Source organism: Aegilops tauschii, chromosome 5, assembly GCF_002575655.3.
Source record: "Aegilops tauschii subsp. strangulata cultivar AL8/78 chromosome 5, Aet v6.0, whole genome shotgun sequence".
NCBI classification, from domain to species: Eukaryota; Viridiplantae; Streptophyta; class Magnoliopsida; order Poales; family Poaceae; genus Aegilops; species Aegilops tauschii.
The window spans coordinates 390,856,972-390,876,834 of record NC_053039.3 but is presented as its reverse complement, the minus strand read 5'-3'; the positions used below and the strand labels follow the sequence as shown (position 1 = coordinate 390,876,834).

General features: G+C 47.0%; 4 protein-coding genes across 5 annotated transcripts; all 4 read right to left on the bottom strand.

Annotated features, from left to right (window-relative positions):
* Positions 1 to 9,823: 9,823 nt before the first annotated feature.
* LOC109773726 (uncharacterized) lies at positions 9,824 to 10,510 on the bottom strand. The gene has a single exon (XM_020332438.4). It carries the CDS (start codon positions 10,440 to 10,442, stop codon positions 10,026 to 10,028), a length of 417 nt encoding a protein of 138 aa, XP_020188027.1. The 5' UTR covers positions 10,443 to 10,510; the 3' UTR covers positions 9,824 to 10,025.
* A 2,752-nt stretch (positions 10,511 to 13,262) lies between these two features.
* Positions 13,263 to 14,039, bottom strand: LOC109773725 (uncharacterized). Its single transcript, XM_020332437.4, has one exon. The coding sequence runs from the start codon at positions 13,801 to 13,803 to the stop codon at positions 13,387 to 13,389; it is 417 nt and encodes a 138-aa protein (XP_020188026.1). The 5' UTR covers positions 13,804 to 14,039; the 3' UTR covers positions 13,263 to 13,386.
* Positions 14,040 to 16,278: 2,239 nt separating this feature from the next.
* On the bottom strand, positions 16,279 to 16,906 carry LOC109773717 (uncharacterized). Its single transcript, XM_020332428.4, has one exon. It carries the CDS (start codon positions 16,850 to 16,852, stop codon positions 16,436 to 16,438), a length of 417 nt encoding a protein of 138 aa, XP_020188017.1. The 5' UTR covers positions 16,853 to 16,906; the 3' UTR covers positions 16,279 to 16,435.
* Positions 16,907 to 17,787: 881 nt separating this feature from the next.
* LOC109773716 (splicing factor U2af small subunit A) lies at positions 17,788 to 19,602 on the bottom strand. Of its 2 annotated transcripts, none has more exons than XM_020332426.4 (2): positions 19,468 to 19,602; positions 17,788 to 19,280 (listed from the first exon to the last, which is right to left on the bottom strand). In XM_020332426.4, exon 2 carries the CDS (start codon positions 19,123 to 19,125, stop codon positions 18,019 to 18,021), a length of 1,107 nt encoding a protein of 368 aa, XP_020188015.1. In that variant the 5' UTR covers positions 19,126 to 19,280; positions 19,468 to 19,602; the 3' UTR covers positions 17,788 to 18,018. The 2 variants fall into 2 exon arrangements, with proteins under 2 accessions (XP_020188015.1, XP_020188016.1); XM_020332427.4 differs by having other exon boundaries at positions 17,788 to 19,004; positions 19,468 to 19,570.
* Positions 19,603 to 19,863: the final 261 nt, after the last annotated feature.

Here is a 19,863-nt window from a genome sequence, read left to right as displayed (position 1 = left end):
GCTGCGCCAGGGAGAGGAAAACTCATGTGTTTGCAGCCCCCAATGCCTCAACTATATATAGGGGAGAGGGAGGGGGCTGCGCCCCCTCTAGGGTTTCCACCCCAAGGGGTGCGGCAGCCCCAAAACCCATCTAGGGTGGCGGCCAAGTGGGGGGGAGGGAGGCGCACCAGGCATGGGCCTTTAGGGCCCATCTGCCCTAGGGTTTGCCCCCTCTTCTCTCCAGGCGCATGGGCCTTGGTGGGGAGGCGCCCCAGCCCACCTAGGGGCTGGTCCCTTCTCACACTTGGCCCATGTATGCCTTCGGGGCCCCGTGGCCCCTCCCGGTGGACCCCCGGACCCCTCCGGGGTCCCGGTACATTACCGGTGATGCCCGGAACACTTCCGGTGGCCAAAACCATACTTCCTATATATAAATCTTTACCTCCGGACCATTCCGGAACTCCTCGTGACGTCCGGGATCTCATCCGGGACTCCGAACAACATTCGGTAACCACGTACATGCTTTCCCTATAACCCTAGCGTCATCGAACCTTAAGCGTGTAGACCCTACGGGTTCGGGAACCATGCAGACATGACCGAGACGTTCTCCGGTCAATAACCAACAGCGGGATCTGGATACCCATGTTGGCTCCCACATGTTCCACGATGATCTCATCGGATGAACCACGATGTCGGGGATTCAATCAATCCCGTATGCAATTCCCTTTGTCTATCGATATGTTACTTGCCCGAGATTCGATCGTCGGTATCCCTATACCTTGTTCAATCTCGTTACCGGCAAGTCTCTTTACTCGTTCCGTAACTCACATCATCCCGTGATCAACTCCTTGGTCACATTGTGCACATTATGATGATGTCCTACCGAGTGGGCCCAGAGATACCTCTCCGTTTATACGGATTGACAAATCCCAGTCTCGATTCGTGCCAACCCAACAGACACTTTCGGAGATACCTGTAGTGTACCTTTATAGCCACCCAGTTACGTTGTGACGTTTGGTACACCCAAAGCATTCCTACGGTATCCGGGAGTTGCACAATCTCATGGTCTAAGGAAATGATACTTGACATTAGAAAAGCTCTAAGCAAACGAACTACACGATCTTGTGCTAGGCTTAGGATTGGGTCTCGTCCATCACATCATTCTCCTAATGATGTGATCCCGTTATCAACGACATCCAATGTCCATGGTCAGGAAACCGTAACCATCTATTGATCAACGAGCTAGTCAACTAGAGGCTTACTAGGGACATGGTGTTGTCTATGTATCCACACATGTATCTGAGTTTCCTATCAATACAATTCTAGCATGGATAATAAACGATTATCATGAACAAGGAAATATAATAATAACCTATTTATTATTGCCTCTAGGGCATATTTCCAACAGTCTCCCACTTGCACTAGAGTCAATAATCTAGTCCACATCACCATGTGATTAACACTCATAGGTCACATCACCATGTGACCAACATCCAAAGAGTTTACTAGAGTCAACAATCTAGTTCACATCACTATGTGATTAACACTCAATGAGTTCTGGTTTGATCATGTTATGCTTGTGAGAGAGGTTATTAGTCGAAGGGTCTGAACCTTTCATATCCCCGTGTGCTTTACGAATATCTATGTCATCTTGTGGATGCTACCACGCGCTATTTGGAGCCATTTCAAATAATTGCTCTACTATACGAATCCGGTTTACTACTCAGAGTCATCCGGATTAGTGTCAAAGTTCGCATCGACGTAACCCTTTACGACGAACTCTTTTCACCTCCATAATCGAGAAAATTCCTTAGTCCACTATATACTAAGGATAAGTTCGACTGCTGTCATGTGATCCATTCTCGGATCACTATTGTACCCCTTGACCAACTCATGGCAAGGCACACTTCATGTGCGGTACACAACATAGCATACTGTAGAGCCTACGTCTGAAGCATAGGGGACGACCTTCGTCCTTTCTCTCTCTTCTGCTGTGGTCAGGTCTTGAGTCTTACTCAATACTCACACCTTGTAACACAGCCAAGAACTCCTTCTTTGCTGATCTATTTTTGAACTCTTTCAAAATCATGTCAAGGTGTGCGTTCTTTGAAAGTATCATCGGGCGTCTTGATCTATCTCTATAGATCTTGATGCCCAATATGTAAGCAGCTTTTATCCAGGTCTTCCTTTGAAAAACTCCTTTCAAACAACCCTTTATGCTTTCCAGAAATATTACATCATTTCGGATCAACAATATGTCATTCACATATACTTATCAGAAATGTTGTAGTGCTCCCACTCACTTTATTGTAAATACAAGTTTCTCACAAACTTTGTATAAACCCAAAAACTTTGATCACTCCATCAAAGTGTATATTCTGACTCCGAGATGCTTGCTCTAATCCATGGAAGGATCGCTGGAGCTAGCATACCTTTTAGCATCCTTAGGATCGACAAAACCTTTCTGATTGTATCACATACAACCTTTCCTTACGAAAACTGGTAAGGAAACTTATTTTGACATCCATCTGCCAGATTTCACAAATGCAGCTAATGCTAACATGATTCCGACGGACTTAAGCATCGCTACGGATGAGAAAATCTCATCGTAGTCAACTCCTTGAACTTGTGGAAATACTCTTTGCCACAAGTCGAGCTTCATAGACGGTAACATTACCGTCCACGTCCGTCTTTTTCTCATAGATCCATTTATCTCGGATTTCATGGCTTCTAACCATTTGTCGGAATATGGGCCCACCATCGCTTCTCCATAGCTCGTAGGTTCAGTATTGTCCAACAACATGATATCTCAGACAGGATCACGTACCACTCTGAAGTAGCACGCATCCTCGTCGTCCTACGAGGTTTGGTAGTGACTTGATCCGAAGTTTCATGATCACTATCATAAGCTTCCACTTCAATTGGTGTAGGTGCCACAGGAACAACTTCCTGTGCCCTGCTACACACTAGTTGAAGTGACGGTTCAATAACCTTATCAAGTCTCCACCATCCTCCCACTCAATTCTTTCGAGAGAAACTTTTCCTCGAGAAAGGACCTGTTTCTAGAAGCAATTACTTTTGCTTCCAGATCTGAAATAGGAGGTATACCCAACTGTTTTTGGGTATTCTATGAAGACGCATTTATCCGCTTTGGGTTCGAGCTTATCAGCCTGAAACTTTTTCACATAAGCATCGCAGCCCCAAACTTTTAAGAAACGACAACTTAGGTTTCTCTAAACGGTGTCGTCTCAACGGAATTGCGTGGTGCCCTATTAAAGTGAATGCGGTTGTCTCTAATGCCTAACCCATAAACGATAGTGGTAATTCGATAAGAGACATCATGGTATGCACCATATCCAATAGGGTGCAGTTATGATGTTCGGACACACATCACACTGTGGTGTTCCAGGCGGTATTAATTGTGAAACACTTTTCACAATGTCTTAATTGTGTGCCAAACTCGTAACTCAGATATCTCTATGATCATATCATAGACATTTTATCCTCTTGTCACCACGATCTTCAACTTCACTCTGAAATTACTTGAACCTTTCAATAATTCAGACTTGTGTTTCATCAAGTAAATATTCTCAGCATCTACTCAAATCATCTGTAAAGTAAGAACATATCGATATCCACTGCGTGCCTCAGCACTCATTGGACTGCACACATCAAAATGTATTACTTCCAACAAGTTGCTTTCTTGTTCCATCTTACTGAAAACGAGGCCTTTCAGTCATTTTGCCCATGTGGTATGATTTGCATGTCTCAAGTGATTCAAAATCAAGTGAGTCCAAACGATCCATCTGCATGGAGTTTCTTCATGCATATATACCAACAGACATGGTTCGCATGTCTCAATCTTTTCAAAAACGAGTGAGTCCAAAGATCCATCTACATGGAGCTTCTTCATGCGTTTTATCCCAATATGACTCAAATAGCAGTGCCACAAGTATGTGGTACTATCATTACTTTTGGCATGAACATGTGTATCACTACGATCGAGATTCATTTTAGGTGCAAGACCATTGAAGGTATTATTCAAATAAACAGAGTAACCATTATTCTCCTTAAATGAATAACTGTATTGCAATAAACATAATCCAATCATGTTTATGCTCAACGCAAACACCAAATAACAATTATTTAGGTTTAACACCAATCTCGATGGTAGAGGGAGCATCCGATGCTTGATCACATCAACCTTGGAAACACTTCCAACACATATCGTCATCTCACCTTTAGCTAGTCTCCGTTTATTCCGCAGCTTTTATTTCGGGTTACTAACACTTAGCAACCGAACCGGTATCTAATACCCTGGTGCTGCTAGGAGTACTAGTAAAGTACACATTCATATAACGTATATCCAATATACTTCTGTCGACCTTGCCTGCCTTCTCATCTACCAAGTATCTAGGGTAGTACTGCTTCAGTGACCGTTCCCCTCATTTCAGAAGCACTTAGTCTCGGGTTTGGGTTCAACCTTGGGATTCTTCACTAGAGCGGCAAATGATTTGCTGTTTCATGAAGTATCCCCTTTGCCCTTGCCCTTCTAGAAACTAGTGGTTTTACTAACCATCAACAATTGATGCTCCTTCTTGATTTCTACTTTCGCGGTGTCAAACATCGCGAGTTGCTCAAGGATCATCATGTCTATCCCTGATATGTTATAGTTCATCACAAAGCTCTACTAGCTTGGTGGCAGTGACTATGGAGAACCATCACTATCTCATCTGGAAGATTAACTCACACTCGATTCAAGTGATTGTAGTACTCAGACAATCTGAGCACATGCTCAACGATTGAGCTTTTCTCCCTTAGTTTGCAGGCTTAAGAAACTTGTCAGAGGTCTCATACCTCTTGACTTGGGCATTAGTCTGAAATCCCAATTTCAGTCTTCGGAACATCTCACATGTTCTGCGACGTTTCAAAAACGTCTCTAGTGCCACAATTCTAAACCGTTAGCATTACGCACTGAACTATCACGTAGTCATCAAAACGTGTATGTCAGATGTCTCGTAACATCTACAGACGACGCTGAGGTTCAGCACACCGAGCGGTGCATTAAGGACATAAGCCTTCTGTGCAGCAATGAGGACAATCCTCAGTTTACGGACCCAGTCCGCATAATTGCTACTACCAACTTTCAACTAAATTTTCTCTAGGATCATATCTTAAACAGTAGAACTAAAGCGTATGACATAATTCGCAAAGACCTTTTGACTATGTTCATGATAATGAAGTTCATCTGATTATTGAACTCCCACTCAGATAGACATCCCTCTAGTCATCTAAGTGATACATGATCCGAGTCAAACTAGGCCGTGTCCGATCATCACGTGAGACGGACTAGTCATCATCGGTGAACATCTCCATGTTGATCGTATCTGCTATACGACTCATGTTCGACCTTTCGGTCTCTTGTGTTCCGAGGCCATGTCTGTACATGCTAGGCTCGTCAAGTCAACCTAAGTGTTTCGCATGTGTTCCGAGGCCATGTCTGTACATGTTAGGCTCGTCAACACCCGTTATATTCGAACGTTAGAATCTATCACACCCGATCATCACGTGGTGCTTCGAAACAACGAACCTTCGCAACGGTGCACAGTTAGGGGGAACACTTTCTTGAAATTATTATAAGGGATCATCTTACTTACTACCGTCGTTCTTAAGCAAATAAGATGCATAACATGATAAACATCACATGCAATCAAATAGTGACATGATATGGCCAATATCATTTTGCTCCTTTGATCTCCATCTTCGGGGCACCATGATCATCTTTGTCACCGGCATGACACCATGATCTCCATCATCATGATCTCCATCATTGTGTCTTCATGAAGTTGTCACGCCAACGATTACTTCTACTTCTATGGCTAACGCGCTTAGCAATAAAGTAAAGTAATTTACATGGCGTTATTCAATGACACGCAGGTCATACAAAAAATAAAGACAACTCCTATGGCTCCTGCCGGTTGTCATACTCATCGACATGCAAGTCGTGATTCCTATTACAAGAATATGATCAATCTCATACATCACATATATCATTCATCACATCTTCTGGCCATATCACATCACATAGCACATGCTGCAAAAACAAGTTAGACGTCCTCTAATTGTTGTTGCAAGTTTTTACGTGGCTTGTATAGGTTTCTAGCAAGAACGTTTCTTACCTACGTAAAACCACAACGTGATATGCCAATTTCTATTTACCCTTCATAAGGACCCTTTTCATCGAATCCGTTCCGACTAAAGTGGGAGAGACAGACACCCGCTAGCCACCTTATGCAACTAGTGCATGTCAGTCGGTGGAACCTGTCTCACGTAAGCGTACGTGTAAGGTCGGTCCGGGCCGCTTCATCCCACAATGCCGCCGAAACAAGATAAGACTAGTAGCGGCAAGAAGAATTGACAACATCGACGCCCACAACTACTTTGTGTTCTACTCGTGCATAGAAACTACGCATAAACCTGGCTCTGATACCACTGTTGGGGAATGTAGCAGAAATTCAAAATTTTCTACGCATCACCAAGATCAATCTATGGAGTAATCTAGCAACGAGGGGAAGGAGAGTGCATCTACATACCATTGTAGATCGCGATGCGGAAGCGTTGCAAGAACGCGGATGAGGGAGTCGTACTCGTAGCGATTCAGATCGCGGTTGATTCCGATCTAAGCACCGAAGAACGGTGCCTCCGCGTTCAACACACGTGCAGCCCGGTGACGTCTCCCACGCCTTGATCCAGCAAGGAGAGAGGGAGAGGTCGGGGAAGACTCCATCCAGCAGCAGCACGATGGCGTGGTGGTGATGGAGGAGCGTGGCAATCCTGCAGGGCTTCGCCAAGCACCGCGGGAGAGGAGGAGGAGGAGGTAGGGCTGCGCCAGGGAGAGGAAAACTCATGTGTTTGCAGCCCCCAATGCCTCAACTATATATAGGGGAGAGGGAGGGGGCTGCGCCCCCTCTAGGGTTTCCACCCCAAGGGGTGCGGCAGCCCCAAAACCCATCTAGGGTGGCGGCCAAGTGGGGGGGAGAGGGAGGCGCACCAGGCATGGGCCTTTAGGGCCCATCTGCCCTAGGGTTTGCCCCCTCTTCTCTCCAGGCGCATGGGCCTTGGTGGGGAGGCGCCCCAGCCCACCTAGGGGCTGGTCCCTTCTCACACTTGGCCCATGTATGCCTCCGGGGCCCCGTGGCCCCTCCCGGTGGACCCCCGGACCCCTCCGGTGGTCCCGGTACATTACCGGTGATGCCCGGAACACTTCCGGTGGCCAAAACCATACTTCCTATATATAAATCTTTACCTCCGGACCATTCCGGAACTCCTCGTGACGTCCGGGATCTCATCCGGGACTCCGAACAACATTCGGTAACCACGTACATGCTTTCCCTATAACCCTAGCGTCATCGAACCTTAAGCGTGTAGACCCTACGGGTTCGGGAACCATGCAGACATGACCGAGACGTTCTCCGGTCAATAACCAACAGCGGGATCTGGATACCCATGTTGGCTCCCACATGTTCCACGATGATCTCATCGGATGAACCACGATGTCGGGGATTCAATCAATCCCGTATGCAATTCCCTTTGTCTATCGATATGTTACTTGCCCGAGATTCGATCGTCGGTATCCCTATACCTTGTTCAATCTCGTTACCGGCAAGTCTCTTTACTCGTTCCGTAACTCACATCATCCCGTGATCAACTCCTTGGTCACATTGTGCACATTATGATGATGTCCTACCGAGTGGGCCCAGAGATACCTCTCCGTTTATACGGAGTGACAAATCCCAGTCTCGATTCGTGCCAACCCAACAGACACTTTCGGAGATACCTGTAGTGTACCTTTATAGCCACCCAGTTACGTTGTGACGTTTGGTACACCCAAAGCATTCCTACGGTATCCGGGAGTTGCACAATCTCATGGTCTAAGGAAATGATACTTGACATTAGAAAAGCTCTAAGCAAACGAACTACACGATCTTGTGCTAGGCTTAGGATTGGGTCTCGTCCATCACATCATTCTCCTAATGATGTGATCCCGTTATCAACGACATCCAATGTCCATGGTCAGGAAACCGTAACCATCTATTGATCAACGAGCTAGTCAACTAGAGGCTTACTAGGGACATGGTGTTGTCTATGTATCCACACATGTATCTGAGTTTCCTATCAATACAATTCTAGCATGGATAATAAACGATTATCATGAACAAGGAAATATAATAATAACCTATTTATTATTGCCTCTAGGGCATATTTCCAACACGATCTTCACGGGACCTGCGGAGGCACGAGCAACCGACGGGCCATGTCGGTCGTGGGGCGTAGATGAGGCGGAGCGCGGCGGCGAGCAGGTGATCAAGCCGATCGCGTGCGAGGTCAGGGACGGCGCTCGGTGGAGGCGGGGTGGCGATAGGGTCCGAGATGAAGCCGGCGATGACGGACGGCGTGGGACGTCGTGCGACCGGCACCTGGACTGCGGAAGCAGCGCCGGCCTTGGGCAGCGAGGCCCGAGCGACCAACGGAGCAGCGGCGCCCGAGCGGAGACGGTCGGCGAGCCTGACGCCGTCGGGGACGCGGCCGGCGAGGTAGACCGCAGGGCCGCCGTGCGGACTTGGCGGAGGCGGGTGGCGTGGACCGATGGGCAGGCCGGTGCGCGTACGGCGGCTATGATGGTCCGCCGCATGGTGCGAGGCCGCCGGGTCGGGGCGATGCAGGTGTCCCGGTCGAAGAGGGCGCTGACAGCCGACGTAGATCGACGAGCGGGCCGGCGTGCGGACGACTGTTGTGAGGGGCCGCATGTCGCGCGAGGCCGCCGTGTCGGTGAAGAAGCTTGCCAGTCACGCCGGTGTCGGAGTAGAGGCGCACGGGGGTCGACGGTGGCGGTGGACGACGCAAACCGATCAAGCAAAGATCGGAAGACCAAAAAGAAAATGCCGATCAAAGCGACTGACGAGAGAGAGAGAGAAAACCCAGATCAAAGGATCGGGAAAAAGACTCTCTAGGGCAGCCGGTCAACATGAACGGCGGACGAACCCTAGGTATGGGTGGCGCGGCCCCTGGCGGTGGTCATGGAGGCCGACCGCCCCGGGGGCGGCGCGCGGGCGGAAGCCTCGGGCAGCGGCTAGGGTTTGGGTCGGTTAGGGTGATACCATGTTAGTAGGGAGAGAGAGGGATTGGTGGAATAATTTGTTGTATTGCTTGAGCCTCGTGGGCATACATATAGAAGTACAAAGACCAACTTGAAGTACAAGACAATGCAAGAACAAATCCTAGTCTATCTCGTCTTTCCTAATAATCAATATACTCAACATTTGGCTTGCTCTGGTTTCTACTTTTGTCCTCTCTTTTTTCCTTTGCATTTTCTCTGCAATCTTTCAACACAAGAAAATATTCAAGACAAGAACTTCTTTTCGCATAAAAATCTTTCAACACAAGAACATCGGTTTGAACCATAAATGTGGAAATAAACTCCGATGATTCGATATTAGCGAGAAAATTAAAATCAACAAAACAGGAAATTATTCCACAATGTTTCCGTTTGAGCCTTGCTGTCGATCTCTTTTTTTTAGACACTGCTATCAAAATTTTGAAATGTTAAAATCAACATGAAAATCCAGATATCGAGAATCAAAATTAGATTTCTTCTGTGCATGTCATGGTTCATGTTGTATTTCAAAGCCTTGCTTAATTATTTGTTGATAAGGCCCTTACTCTCTCACACACAAAGATAGGGACAACATCGGGAAGTTGAGAGTGGTCGATGTGGGATATAGGAGGCGGTATAAGTGTTATTCATTACATTTGGAGTACGCTTACGGGCTGAAAGGAAGCAACATTCGTGCAACATCCTTTATTACATTACAAAGAAAACGGAAACATAAATTTCTGCATAACATGGGCTGAAAGGAAGCAACATTCATGCAACAGCCTTTATTAGATTACAAAGAAAACGGAAACATATACTTCTGCATAACATTTGAACTGCAGTGCCGAACCATTCTGACTTTATTCTTCTGGCCTTTGTAAATAGTAGCTCCCTATTCTCCGAGAGCGAACACGGCCGCATCATGGGTGTCAGACAGACCGGTGTTGGTCTTGATGGTAACCTTATCAGCAGAAGACTCATCCACATAGACCTCGACCAAAGACATGTCCTCGATCTTGACCCCGGTGACCTTCTTCATCTTGCCCTTTTCCACAAAAGCGGTCACCTCAGTGTCGTAGGAGACGGTCTGGTTGAGCTTGTTGAACGTGTGCTCTAGCTTCTTCTTCTGAAGTATCCACACGAACCCACTCTCACAGTTGTGCCCGACCTCCTCGATGTCATCCATAGGAAAGAGGCCTTTTGGGAGGCCGAGCTCTTCGAGAAGCTCAACCGTCTTCTTCTTGCAGATATCGTTCCCCTTGTGGACCTCGGCACCGGGGCGGTGGCTCTCGACAAGCTGGGACGCCATTTTGGAGAAGTGGGTTTTAGCTAGTTTGCTGGATTGGTAGATGAGCTTGTTGAACGTGATAGATCAGTACCCGATGGCGCTGCCTTATATAGATGCTGCAAGTTGTACAGGCTGCGAAGAGCCTCTTTGAAGCTGCTACGCCGGCGCCAACCCATTGAGACCGGCAGCTCTCCTACGTGGACTTCTCTCAGATACTTCTTGTTTTGAAGGAAAAAGATGAACGTCTCCCCTCTGGAGTTAGCTCATTACGTCCAGCCATATCTGACCATTGAAATGCCTTATGCTGAACTCCACAGCAGAACACTCTGAGTTGAGCTGGTCACGGATGACTGAATTGACCATTGCGTATATTGGTGTGTCATCGCAGCTGCGTGCGGTCGAAGGAATCGTACGTGCGCGCATGGAAGCAATGTGCTTTCCATAGTTCTGCAAGAAGGAACCAAAGCAGTGTTCGTTTTGTCTCATCTGGTGAACGTTGCAGAGGAGTTGATCCCTCTAGAGCAAGCATCCAACAACAGGTTCAGTGTTAAAGTCACGTGGACATGTATACCTCTCTAATATTCTGTTGTAACCATCCTCCGTGGTCTCCTTGTCAGTGGCCAGGTCGGTCGCTCGTGCTCATGTTACGTGGGTTAGGTTGTATTGATTTTTACCCTATTTCTCCTTAATTAAGCGGGCAATTCTCACTCTTCTCTCAATTAATGAAAATAATAAGTCTTTTGACTCGTTAAAAAAGTATGCTATTAAAGAAAGGGGCTGCTATGCGTCGGCCGGTCCGCCGCCTCGCGAGCCGTGGGATCTGACACAATCAGACGGCCGAACGTCTTACTTTATTTTGCAATAGAGGGCTTGTTGGGAAGCATTTACAAATAGAAGTTATGTTACAGTTTTTCTTGCAACATAGATTGTGTTGCGGGATTTTTTTTTGTAACATAGGTTGTGTTGCAGAATTTTTTTTCTTGTCTTTACTTTTTTTTTCAACAACGGCGATGTGGTGGGAGAACTTTTGCAACATAGGTAATGTTGCAGAAAATTTTAAAATGAAAAAATGTGCAGAAACAACGCTGCCGTTGCTTGAGTCGAGCGCGCCGCCACTGACCACAACAAAGAGTGTTGTCGCTCCCATGGTTTCAGAAGCACGCTGGGGAGCACGAATCACCGCCGTCGGGGAGCACCACCACCACCACCGGCGACCACCACCTACCACTTGCGCCGGCCTACAGGAACAGGGAAAAAGGGATCTCTGGATCCGTACAGAGGCTGGCCATCATCGGCGGAGATCCCATCGTCATCTCCGCCGCGGGGGGTCTGCCGGTAAGCCTGCGCCGCTGCCCTCCCTAGTCCCAGCCGCTGTCACCCTCCATAGTCCCGGCCGCTGCAGGATCTAACCTCTGGTCGGTTTGCAACAAGGGGCTAGTTGCATAACCACTTTATGAAATAACGGACCAGTTGTAGAACGTGGATACGAAGGGGTTAGCTCCTGACTGTCTGATTAAGAGCCCATCTAACGGACGCGGAGGTGGTGAACGCTCGCACGAGGTCGACCGGTTGAAAGGAATCATTTCCCATTAAAGAATAGACTAGCTTGAAATCTTCATAGGTTTTGGTGGTTCCATTCACCGAATTATTTTTGCCTACTTAAATGTTTGGAATAGTTTACTTTTGCATATTTCATGGCTGTTTTTCCTCACAAATCTAAAAAAATCCATAGTTTAGCAATCACAAACTTAACCATTTTATAGGTATTTTCCACATCAAATTGTAAGACAATTTAGCATTTTTTAGCATTTCAACAGTCACAAACTTAGCCTCAAACTAACTGATTTCGAACCCTTCCTGTTCTCAACTGAGTAGAGGGTTGTGGCATGATGAGTTCTTTCCGTTTTATGTTGTCTATAAACAAACCTTTAGAGATGTAATGGAGGAACATTAAAAATGTCGTGAGCAACTTGTTTTCGCATCAACCTGAACTTGGAATTAGAAAATAATCTAATAGCAGTGCTATACGGACGACAGAATTCAGACAATTCACACACGACACATAAATCCAGCCGGACATGCGCATGAATGAGCAGGGTACCGGCTGCTGGATTTTCAGGTCATGCATAGATCGGGCAGAAACATTGTGTGTGGAGCAGTTTCGATAATCTAATCCTCAACCATAGCAGTAGGAGTTCTGCTCTGTGTTGGTTTTGTCATTCTCTTTTACCAGTACTTAAATTTGGCTAGTTTTGGCTTGCTCTGGTTTCTGCTTTTGTCCTCTTTTTTTCCTTTGCATTTTCTCAGCAATCTTTCCACGCAACCTAAGAAAAAAAATATATTGTTTTTCACATCGATCTGAACCATAAATGTGGAAATAAACTCCGATGATTTGATATTAGCGAGAAAATTAAAATCAACAAAACAGGAAATTGTTCCACAATGTTTCTATTCGAGCCTTGCTGTCGATCTCCTTGTTTTTTTTTAGAAACTGATATAACATACATCTAAAATTATGAAATGTTAAAATCAACATGAAAATACAAATACCGAGAATCATTAGAATTCTTCTGTGCATGTCATGGTTCATGTTGTATTTCAAAGCCTTGCTTAATTATTGGTTGATAAGGCCGTTATTCTCTGGCACACAAAGATAGGGACAACAGTGGGAAGCTGAGAGTGGTCGATATGGGGTATAGGACACGGTATAAGTGTTATTCATTACATTTGGCGAACGCTTACGGGCTGAAAGGAAGCAACATTCATGCAACATCCTTTATTACATTACAAAGAAAACGGAAACCTATATTTCTGCATAACATGGGCTGAAAGGGAGCAACATTCATGCAACAACCTTTATTAGATCAACAAGAAAACGAAAGCATATACTTCTGCATAACATGTGAACTGCTGCGCCGAACCATTCACTAACTTTATTCTTCTGGCCTTTTTAACTAGTAGCTCCCTATTCTCCGAGAGCGAACACGGCCGCATCATGGGTGTCAGACAGACCGGTATCGGTCTTGATGGTGACCTTATCAGGAGACGACTCATCCACATAGACCTCGACCAAAGAAAACTCCTCGACCTTGACCCCGGTGACCTTCTTCATCTTGCCCTTTTCCACAAAAGCGGTCACCTCAGTGTCGTAGGAGACGGTCTGGTTGAGCTTGTTGAACATGTGCTCTTTCTTCTTCTTCTGAAGTATCCACACAAACCCACTCTCACAGTTGTGCCCGACCTCCTCGATGTCATCCATAGGAAAGAGGCCTTTCGGGAGGCCAAGCACTTCGAGAAGCTCGACGGTCTTCTTCTTGCAGATATCGTTCCCCTTGTGGACCTCGGCGCCGGCACGGTGGCTCTCAACCAGCTGGGACGCCATTTGAGCACCTTCTTAGCTGGTGCTTGTTTGCTTTGGAGTGGTTTTCTAGGTTTGTGAATTGGCAGATGAGCTTGTGGTACTTGATAGACCAGGATCTGATGGTGCTGCCTTATATAGATGGTGCAAACTGTAACGGCTCCTAAAGGCCTCTCGGATGGATTCATGCGCGGCTGCGCGCGCCAACCCAGTGAGACCGGCAGTTGTCTTTTATGGACTTCTTTCAGATAATTCTTGTTTTAAAGAAAAAAGATGAACGTATCCCGTTTGGAGTTAGCTCATTACGTCCAGCCATATCTGACCATTGAAATGCCTTATGCTGAACTCCACACCAGAACACTGGTCAAGGATGACTAATTGGCCATTGCTTACACAAGAAGAATCTTCAAGTCTTTTGATCTCGAGCGACTAAATTGACCAGAGTGTAGAAGTCCCAGTGCTCTTGTCCAATTAGGAAGCTGAGCTCCGTCCCAAGTAAGAAAAAAAATAGATTCTTACAAGAAACATGAGTTGGCGATCTCGAGTGATACAAAGTTCAGCTCCCATTGCACTTACACTCGAACAAGCTTTGTGACCAAAGCAATACGATGAATGCTGAACTAGTATTCACATAACACTGCGTGCCTAAGAAAGACTTGTTTTCCACATCTACCTGAACCTAAAACCGGGAAATTTTCTCTGATGGCCAGAATAAAAATCAACAACACAGAAAGTCAGTAACTATTCAACAATGCCGCAAGCTGAAAAGCTAGATTAGATGTCTATATGCACCATCTGCCAAAGTTTCCCATCTGCAACATAGCCTCCAGTGCTAACCTCTGCTCCATTTAACTGGCAGGAAATCTGATGGAACATAAGTTGATGCCGAGTGATACAGAAATGCAATCCCGAAGGTATGTGAGCAAAGCAATGCACCGAATGCTTACAAAGGAACATTCAGAGAACACTATAGTCATAACAATAACAAATTCAAAACCAAATATGTTCCATCAACACATCCAAAGAGGAGGTTCAACAAGAACCACACTGAAGATGTTACATCAGGCATCCGAGTAAGTTCGCTAGGACCACAATCTAACTCCATCTACCATTATAAGATCAGACAAGCAAGCAGAACATCCGGTGAACAAGGCAACCTGCAGTCAGACCGGAGGTCTCACGCCTGCACCGTATCCCTTTCACGGTTCCACCGCTCAATCTTCGCCCTCCTCTCCTCGCTGCCCTGCCTGACCGGGCTCCTAGTCATAGACCTGCGTCGCTGCCGCCTGCTCCCATGGCTGTCATAGTTGCGATTCCTCTCACTGCTCCTCCGGCTATGGTGGTAGTAGCAGGGCCGTACCTCAGAAATCCGGGCCCCGGTGCGTAATCACATTTTAGGCCCCATTTACAGGCCAAAAGAAAATCTTTATTACTTTGAACTATTATTATGCCAGCCGGATGAATAAATTCATGAAAGAGCAGCAAATTAACTTAAGAACAGGGGTGTACAAAACAAAAAGGGACAAATAACCCAAACGGTTTTGTTGTTGTTGAGGAATACACACCATGAAGAAATGATGGCACATAGGACTCCGATTGCTCTGCACCTCAACCAAGAGAAAGAAAAGAAAGTCTGGTTGATCTGCTCTGAGGGATGAGACTTTGAAAGAGAGAACGCGGAATCAATACAAATCCACCCAATTTATAAGTACTCCTATGAGGTAGTAGCACCGTATAGCCAAACGAAGCAGCAGTTCATAGCCATCAATGGCTCTGTTTCCAAAAAAATTATGAATCCACTGGAGAAGAATCGAGGGACGAGCCGAGGAGACGAAGGATTGCAACGCATGCAGACTGCTTTGACTCCCGTGAAGGTGAGGCTGTGACATGACTGGGCCGTGGGCAAGTGTGGCCATGACTTGCTTAGTCTCTTATTAATACACCTGATGAGTAGTAATAACGTAGCAGTACTTTAAAAAATTGGGGCCCCAAGATTCTGGGGGCCCTGTGCAGCTGCTCCGGTTGCACCTGCCCACATACGGGCCTGGGTAGTAGCCACCATAGTCGCCGCGGTCCAAGCTGCCTCCATAGTCTCTAGACCGTGGCGAATGATGCATCATTAAAGCAACTTGTTTTCACATCAACCTGAACTTAGAAAGAGAAAATAATCTATGGATCATGCAGCCTCAACCATAGCAGTGTGAACTTTGCTCTGTCTTGGTTGTGTCATTCTCTTTGCTAGTCTTAGATTTTGGCTAGTTTAGGTTTGCTCTGGTTTCTGCTTTTGTCCCATTTTTTTCCCTTTGCCTTTTTCTCAGTGTTCTTCTAATACTACAAAACAACATTCGAGAGAAGGACTTGTTTTCACATAAAAATATGTGCTTAAGAAAAAACTTGTTTTTCACATCGATTTGAAGATTCTAAACCATTCACTGAGATGAAAGTTGAGAGTCATCGATGTGGGATAGAGGAGGGGGTATAGAACTATAAATGCAATTATTCAATTCACTGTCGAAAGATTACCAGCCCAAAGGGAGCAACATTCACGCAGCAGCCTTTAGATTACAAGAAAACGGAAAGATACTTTTGCATGACATGCGAACCATAGTGTCGAACCATTCACTGACTTTATTTTGTGCCATTTCTACTTAGCTCCCTATTCTCCGAGAGCGAACGCGACCGCATCATGGGTGTCAGACAGACCGGTGTCGGTCTTGACGGTGACCTTATCAGCAGAAGACTCATCCACATAGACCTCGACCAAAGACAGGTCCTCGAACTTGACCCCTGTGACCTTCTTGATCTTGCCCTTCTCCACAAAAGCGGTCACCTCGATGTCGTAGGAGACGGTCTGGTTAATCTTCTTGAAGGTGTGCTCGCTCTTCTTCTTCTGAAGCATCCAAACGAACCCGCTCTCGCGGTTGTACCCGATCTCCTCGATGTCGTCCATTGGAAAGAGGCCTTTAGGGAGGCCGAGCTCTTCAAGGAGCTCGACAGACTTCTTCTTGCAGACTTCGCCCCCCTTGATGACCTCGGCCCCGGCACGGTGGCTCTCGACCAGCTGGGACGCCATTGGAGCACTTGTCTAGGACTGGTTTGCGTAGAAAGCAGGGTTTTAGGTTTGTGAATTGGCAGACGAGCTTGTTGTAAGTGATAGATTAGGACCCTATGGTGCTGCCTTATATAGATGCTGCAAGCTGTAGCGGCTTCGAAGAGCCCAGTGAGACCGGCAACTCTCCTCTATGGACTTATTCTTCTTTCGTATATTTCTTTTTTCTGAAAAGAAATGAAGAACGTCTCCCCTTTGGAGTGAGCATTATTACGTCGTCACAAACAAATGATTTTGGATTGTCCAGCCACATCTGACCATTGAAATGACTTTGTGCTGAACTGCACAGCAGAACACTGGAGTTGAGCTGGTCACGGATGACTAAATTGACCATTGCTTATATAAGAACCTCTGATCTCGAGCGACTAAATTGACCATGGTGTAAAAATCCCTATGATCTTGTCCAAGATTCTTTAAAGATCATAGTGTAAAAATCCCTGTGATCTTGTCCAAGATTCTTAAAAGATCATAGTGTAAAAGTCCCTGTGACCATAGTGTAGAAGTTCCTGTGATCCGTACCAAGTAAAGAAAAACTCAAGATTCTTGAAAGAAACATGAGCTGGGGATCTCGAGTGATACAAAATTCAGTGCCCATTGCAATCGCACTTGAACAAGCTTCGTGACGAATGCTGAACTTGTTTTCACATAGCAATGCGTGCCTGAGAAAAACTTGTTTTCCGCATCTACCTGAACCTAAACTGGGAAATAGTCTCGGACGATCTGATTTTGGCGAGCATTATTCGCCAAAAGTTTCCCACCTGCAACTTAAACTTGAGTGCTAAACTCTGTGCCTTTTAAACTGGCAGGAAATCTTAAGGAACATAAGTTGATCTCGAGTGGTACAAAATTTCAATCCCTAATGCATTTAGACCGAAACAAGAAATCTGAGCAAAAGAACATTCAGGGAACACACTACAATCATAACAATAACAAGTTCAACACGAAATATGTTCCATCAACAAATCCATAGAGGAAGTTCAACAAGAACAACACTGAAGATGTTACATCAGGCATCCAAGTAAGTTCACTAGGACCACAATCCAACTCCATCTACCATTACAAGATCAGACAAGCAAGCAGAACATCCGGTGAACAAGGCAACACTGCAACCTGCAGTCAGACAGGAGATCTCACGCCTGAGCAGTCTCCCTTTCGCGGTTCCACTGCTCGATCTTCGCCCTCCTCTCCTCGCTGCCCTGCCTGGCAGGCGCCTCCCTTTCACGGTTCCACTGCTCAATCTTTGCCCTCCTCTCCTCGCTGCCCTCCCTGACCGGGCTCCTAGTCCTAGACCTGTGTCGCCGGCGCCGCCTGCTCCCATCGCTGTCATAGTTGCGATTCCTCTCGCTGCTCCTCCGGCTGTGGTGGTAGTAGTCGCCGTAGTCACCACGGTCCAGGCTGCCTCCATAGTAGTCGCCGCGGTCCCTAGACCGTGAGGAGCGATCACGGTCCCTGGCGTGGTGACGGTAGGGGCTCGGGCTCCTGCTGTGGCTCCTCCTGGACCTATGCAGGTGCCCATAGAGCCTCTTCCTCAGGTCCCTGCCAATCTCCTTGACATGCATGAAGTTGCAGTACCCTCCACGGTTGCAGTTGTGCTCCTCGAACTGCCGGCAGGTGGCCTCCCGGAAGTCGGTGACGGGCGAGAACTCAGCGATGATGGGGCGGCCCGAGTAGAACCTCCCCTGCAGCGCCTGGAGGGCCTTGGCGGCCTGGTCCTCCTCCCTGAACTGCACGTACACGTTGCCAATCAGGTGGTCGGCGAGGTTGTCGCAGACGTGCAGGTTCTCGACCTCGCCGTGCTTGCTGAGCTCGTCGAAGATGTCCTCGTAGAAGTCCTCGAAGTCGCCCTGGATCTTGACGGGGTCGATGGGGTTGCCCTGCGCGTCCACGCCCGGGGTGATCATGTCGGGGCGCTGGTACATGTTGCAGAGCAGCAGCGTGGGCGAGACGGACGGCTTGTTGTGCAGGCGGGAGCAGCGGTCGCCGTGCCGGCACGCGCCGATCTTGAAGTAGAACGGGCAGTTCACGCGGTCCTTCTCCGTGCCGAAGATAGACGCGAGGTGCTCGGCCATGGCGGCGCCCCCTGGGTTCGCCCCCCCCGGAGAGAAGCTACAGATCTCTGCACTCCCACCACACGAATCACAAATCAAACACACGAAGTTGCAGCCAAGATTAACGGGATAACATTCCAGATAATTCAAAGGAGGGGGGACAAGAACTTGATACTGCATGCAATTCATCCCAATTCCGGTGGAAACTGACGAAACCTTCAAAATCAGCAGGCACTTAAATTCCGGATCAGATCGAAAGAAAACGGAACTAAACGAGAGTAAGACTAATCCATAACTTTATTTATCTCCTCGATTCGCGAGGGGGGAAGAACCTATCTCCCGACCTGATAAGAATCGACAGAGAAGACACACGAAAGCATCGTCAATCAATCCGATCCGTTCGAACCGAGAGAAAAAAAGAACGAGCGTGATGCGCGGGCACGGGCAACACAATCCTTTCGAACCTACAAGATGCATGTATAGATCTACTATAGGCGATGTACGGGCGCGGAGGAGGAGGCGGCGGCTTACCGGAGATCAGCGCCGCCGTCGCCGGAGGGGAAGCAGAAGGTGGAGCAGGGCAGATTTGTTTTGGATAGCTGTTCCAGTAGCATCTGGAAAAGCGGATATAAAGGCCGTGGCGGCGTATCTGGACGTTGGTTGGGTTTCGGACGGTGGAGATGTGGTAGGCTGGAGACTGCTAGAACCTTCCAGGGGTTATGGGACAGCCCATCGCTGGCCCGGTCCAGCGAGGTGGGTCTTTTATGTGTTGAACATTGTAAGCCCATCAAGTCCAATTGTGAGAGGTTAAAAGAAAAAGTCCAATTATGAGCGGTTGACATCGCCCGTGTGTGGGCAGGGTAATAATATTATCAATTGCATTTCAAAAAAATAAAAAATAAATCAATTGGTTGCCTACTAAATTGT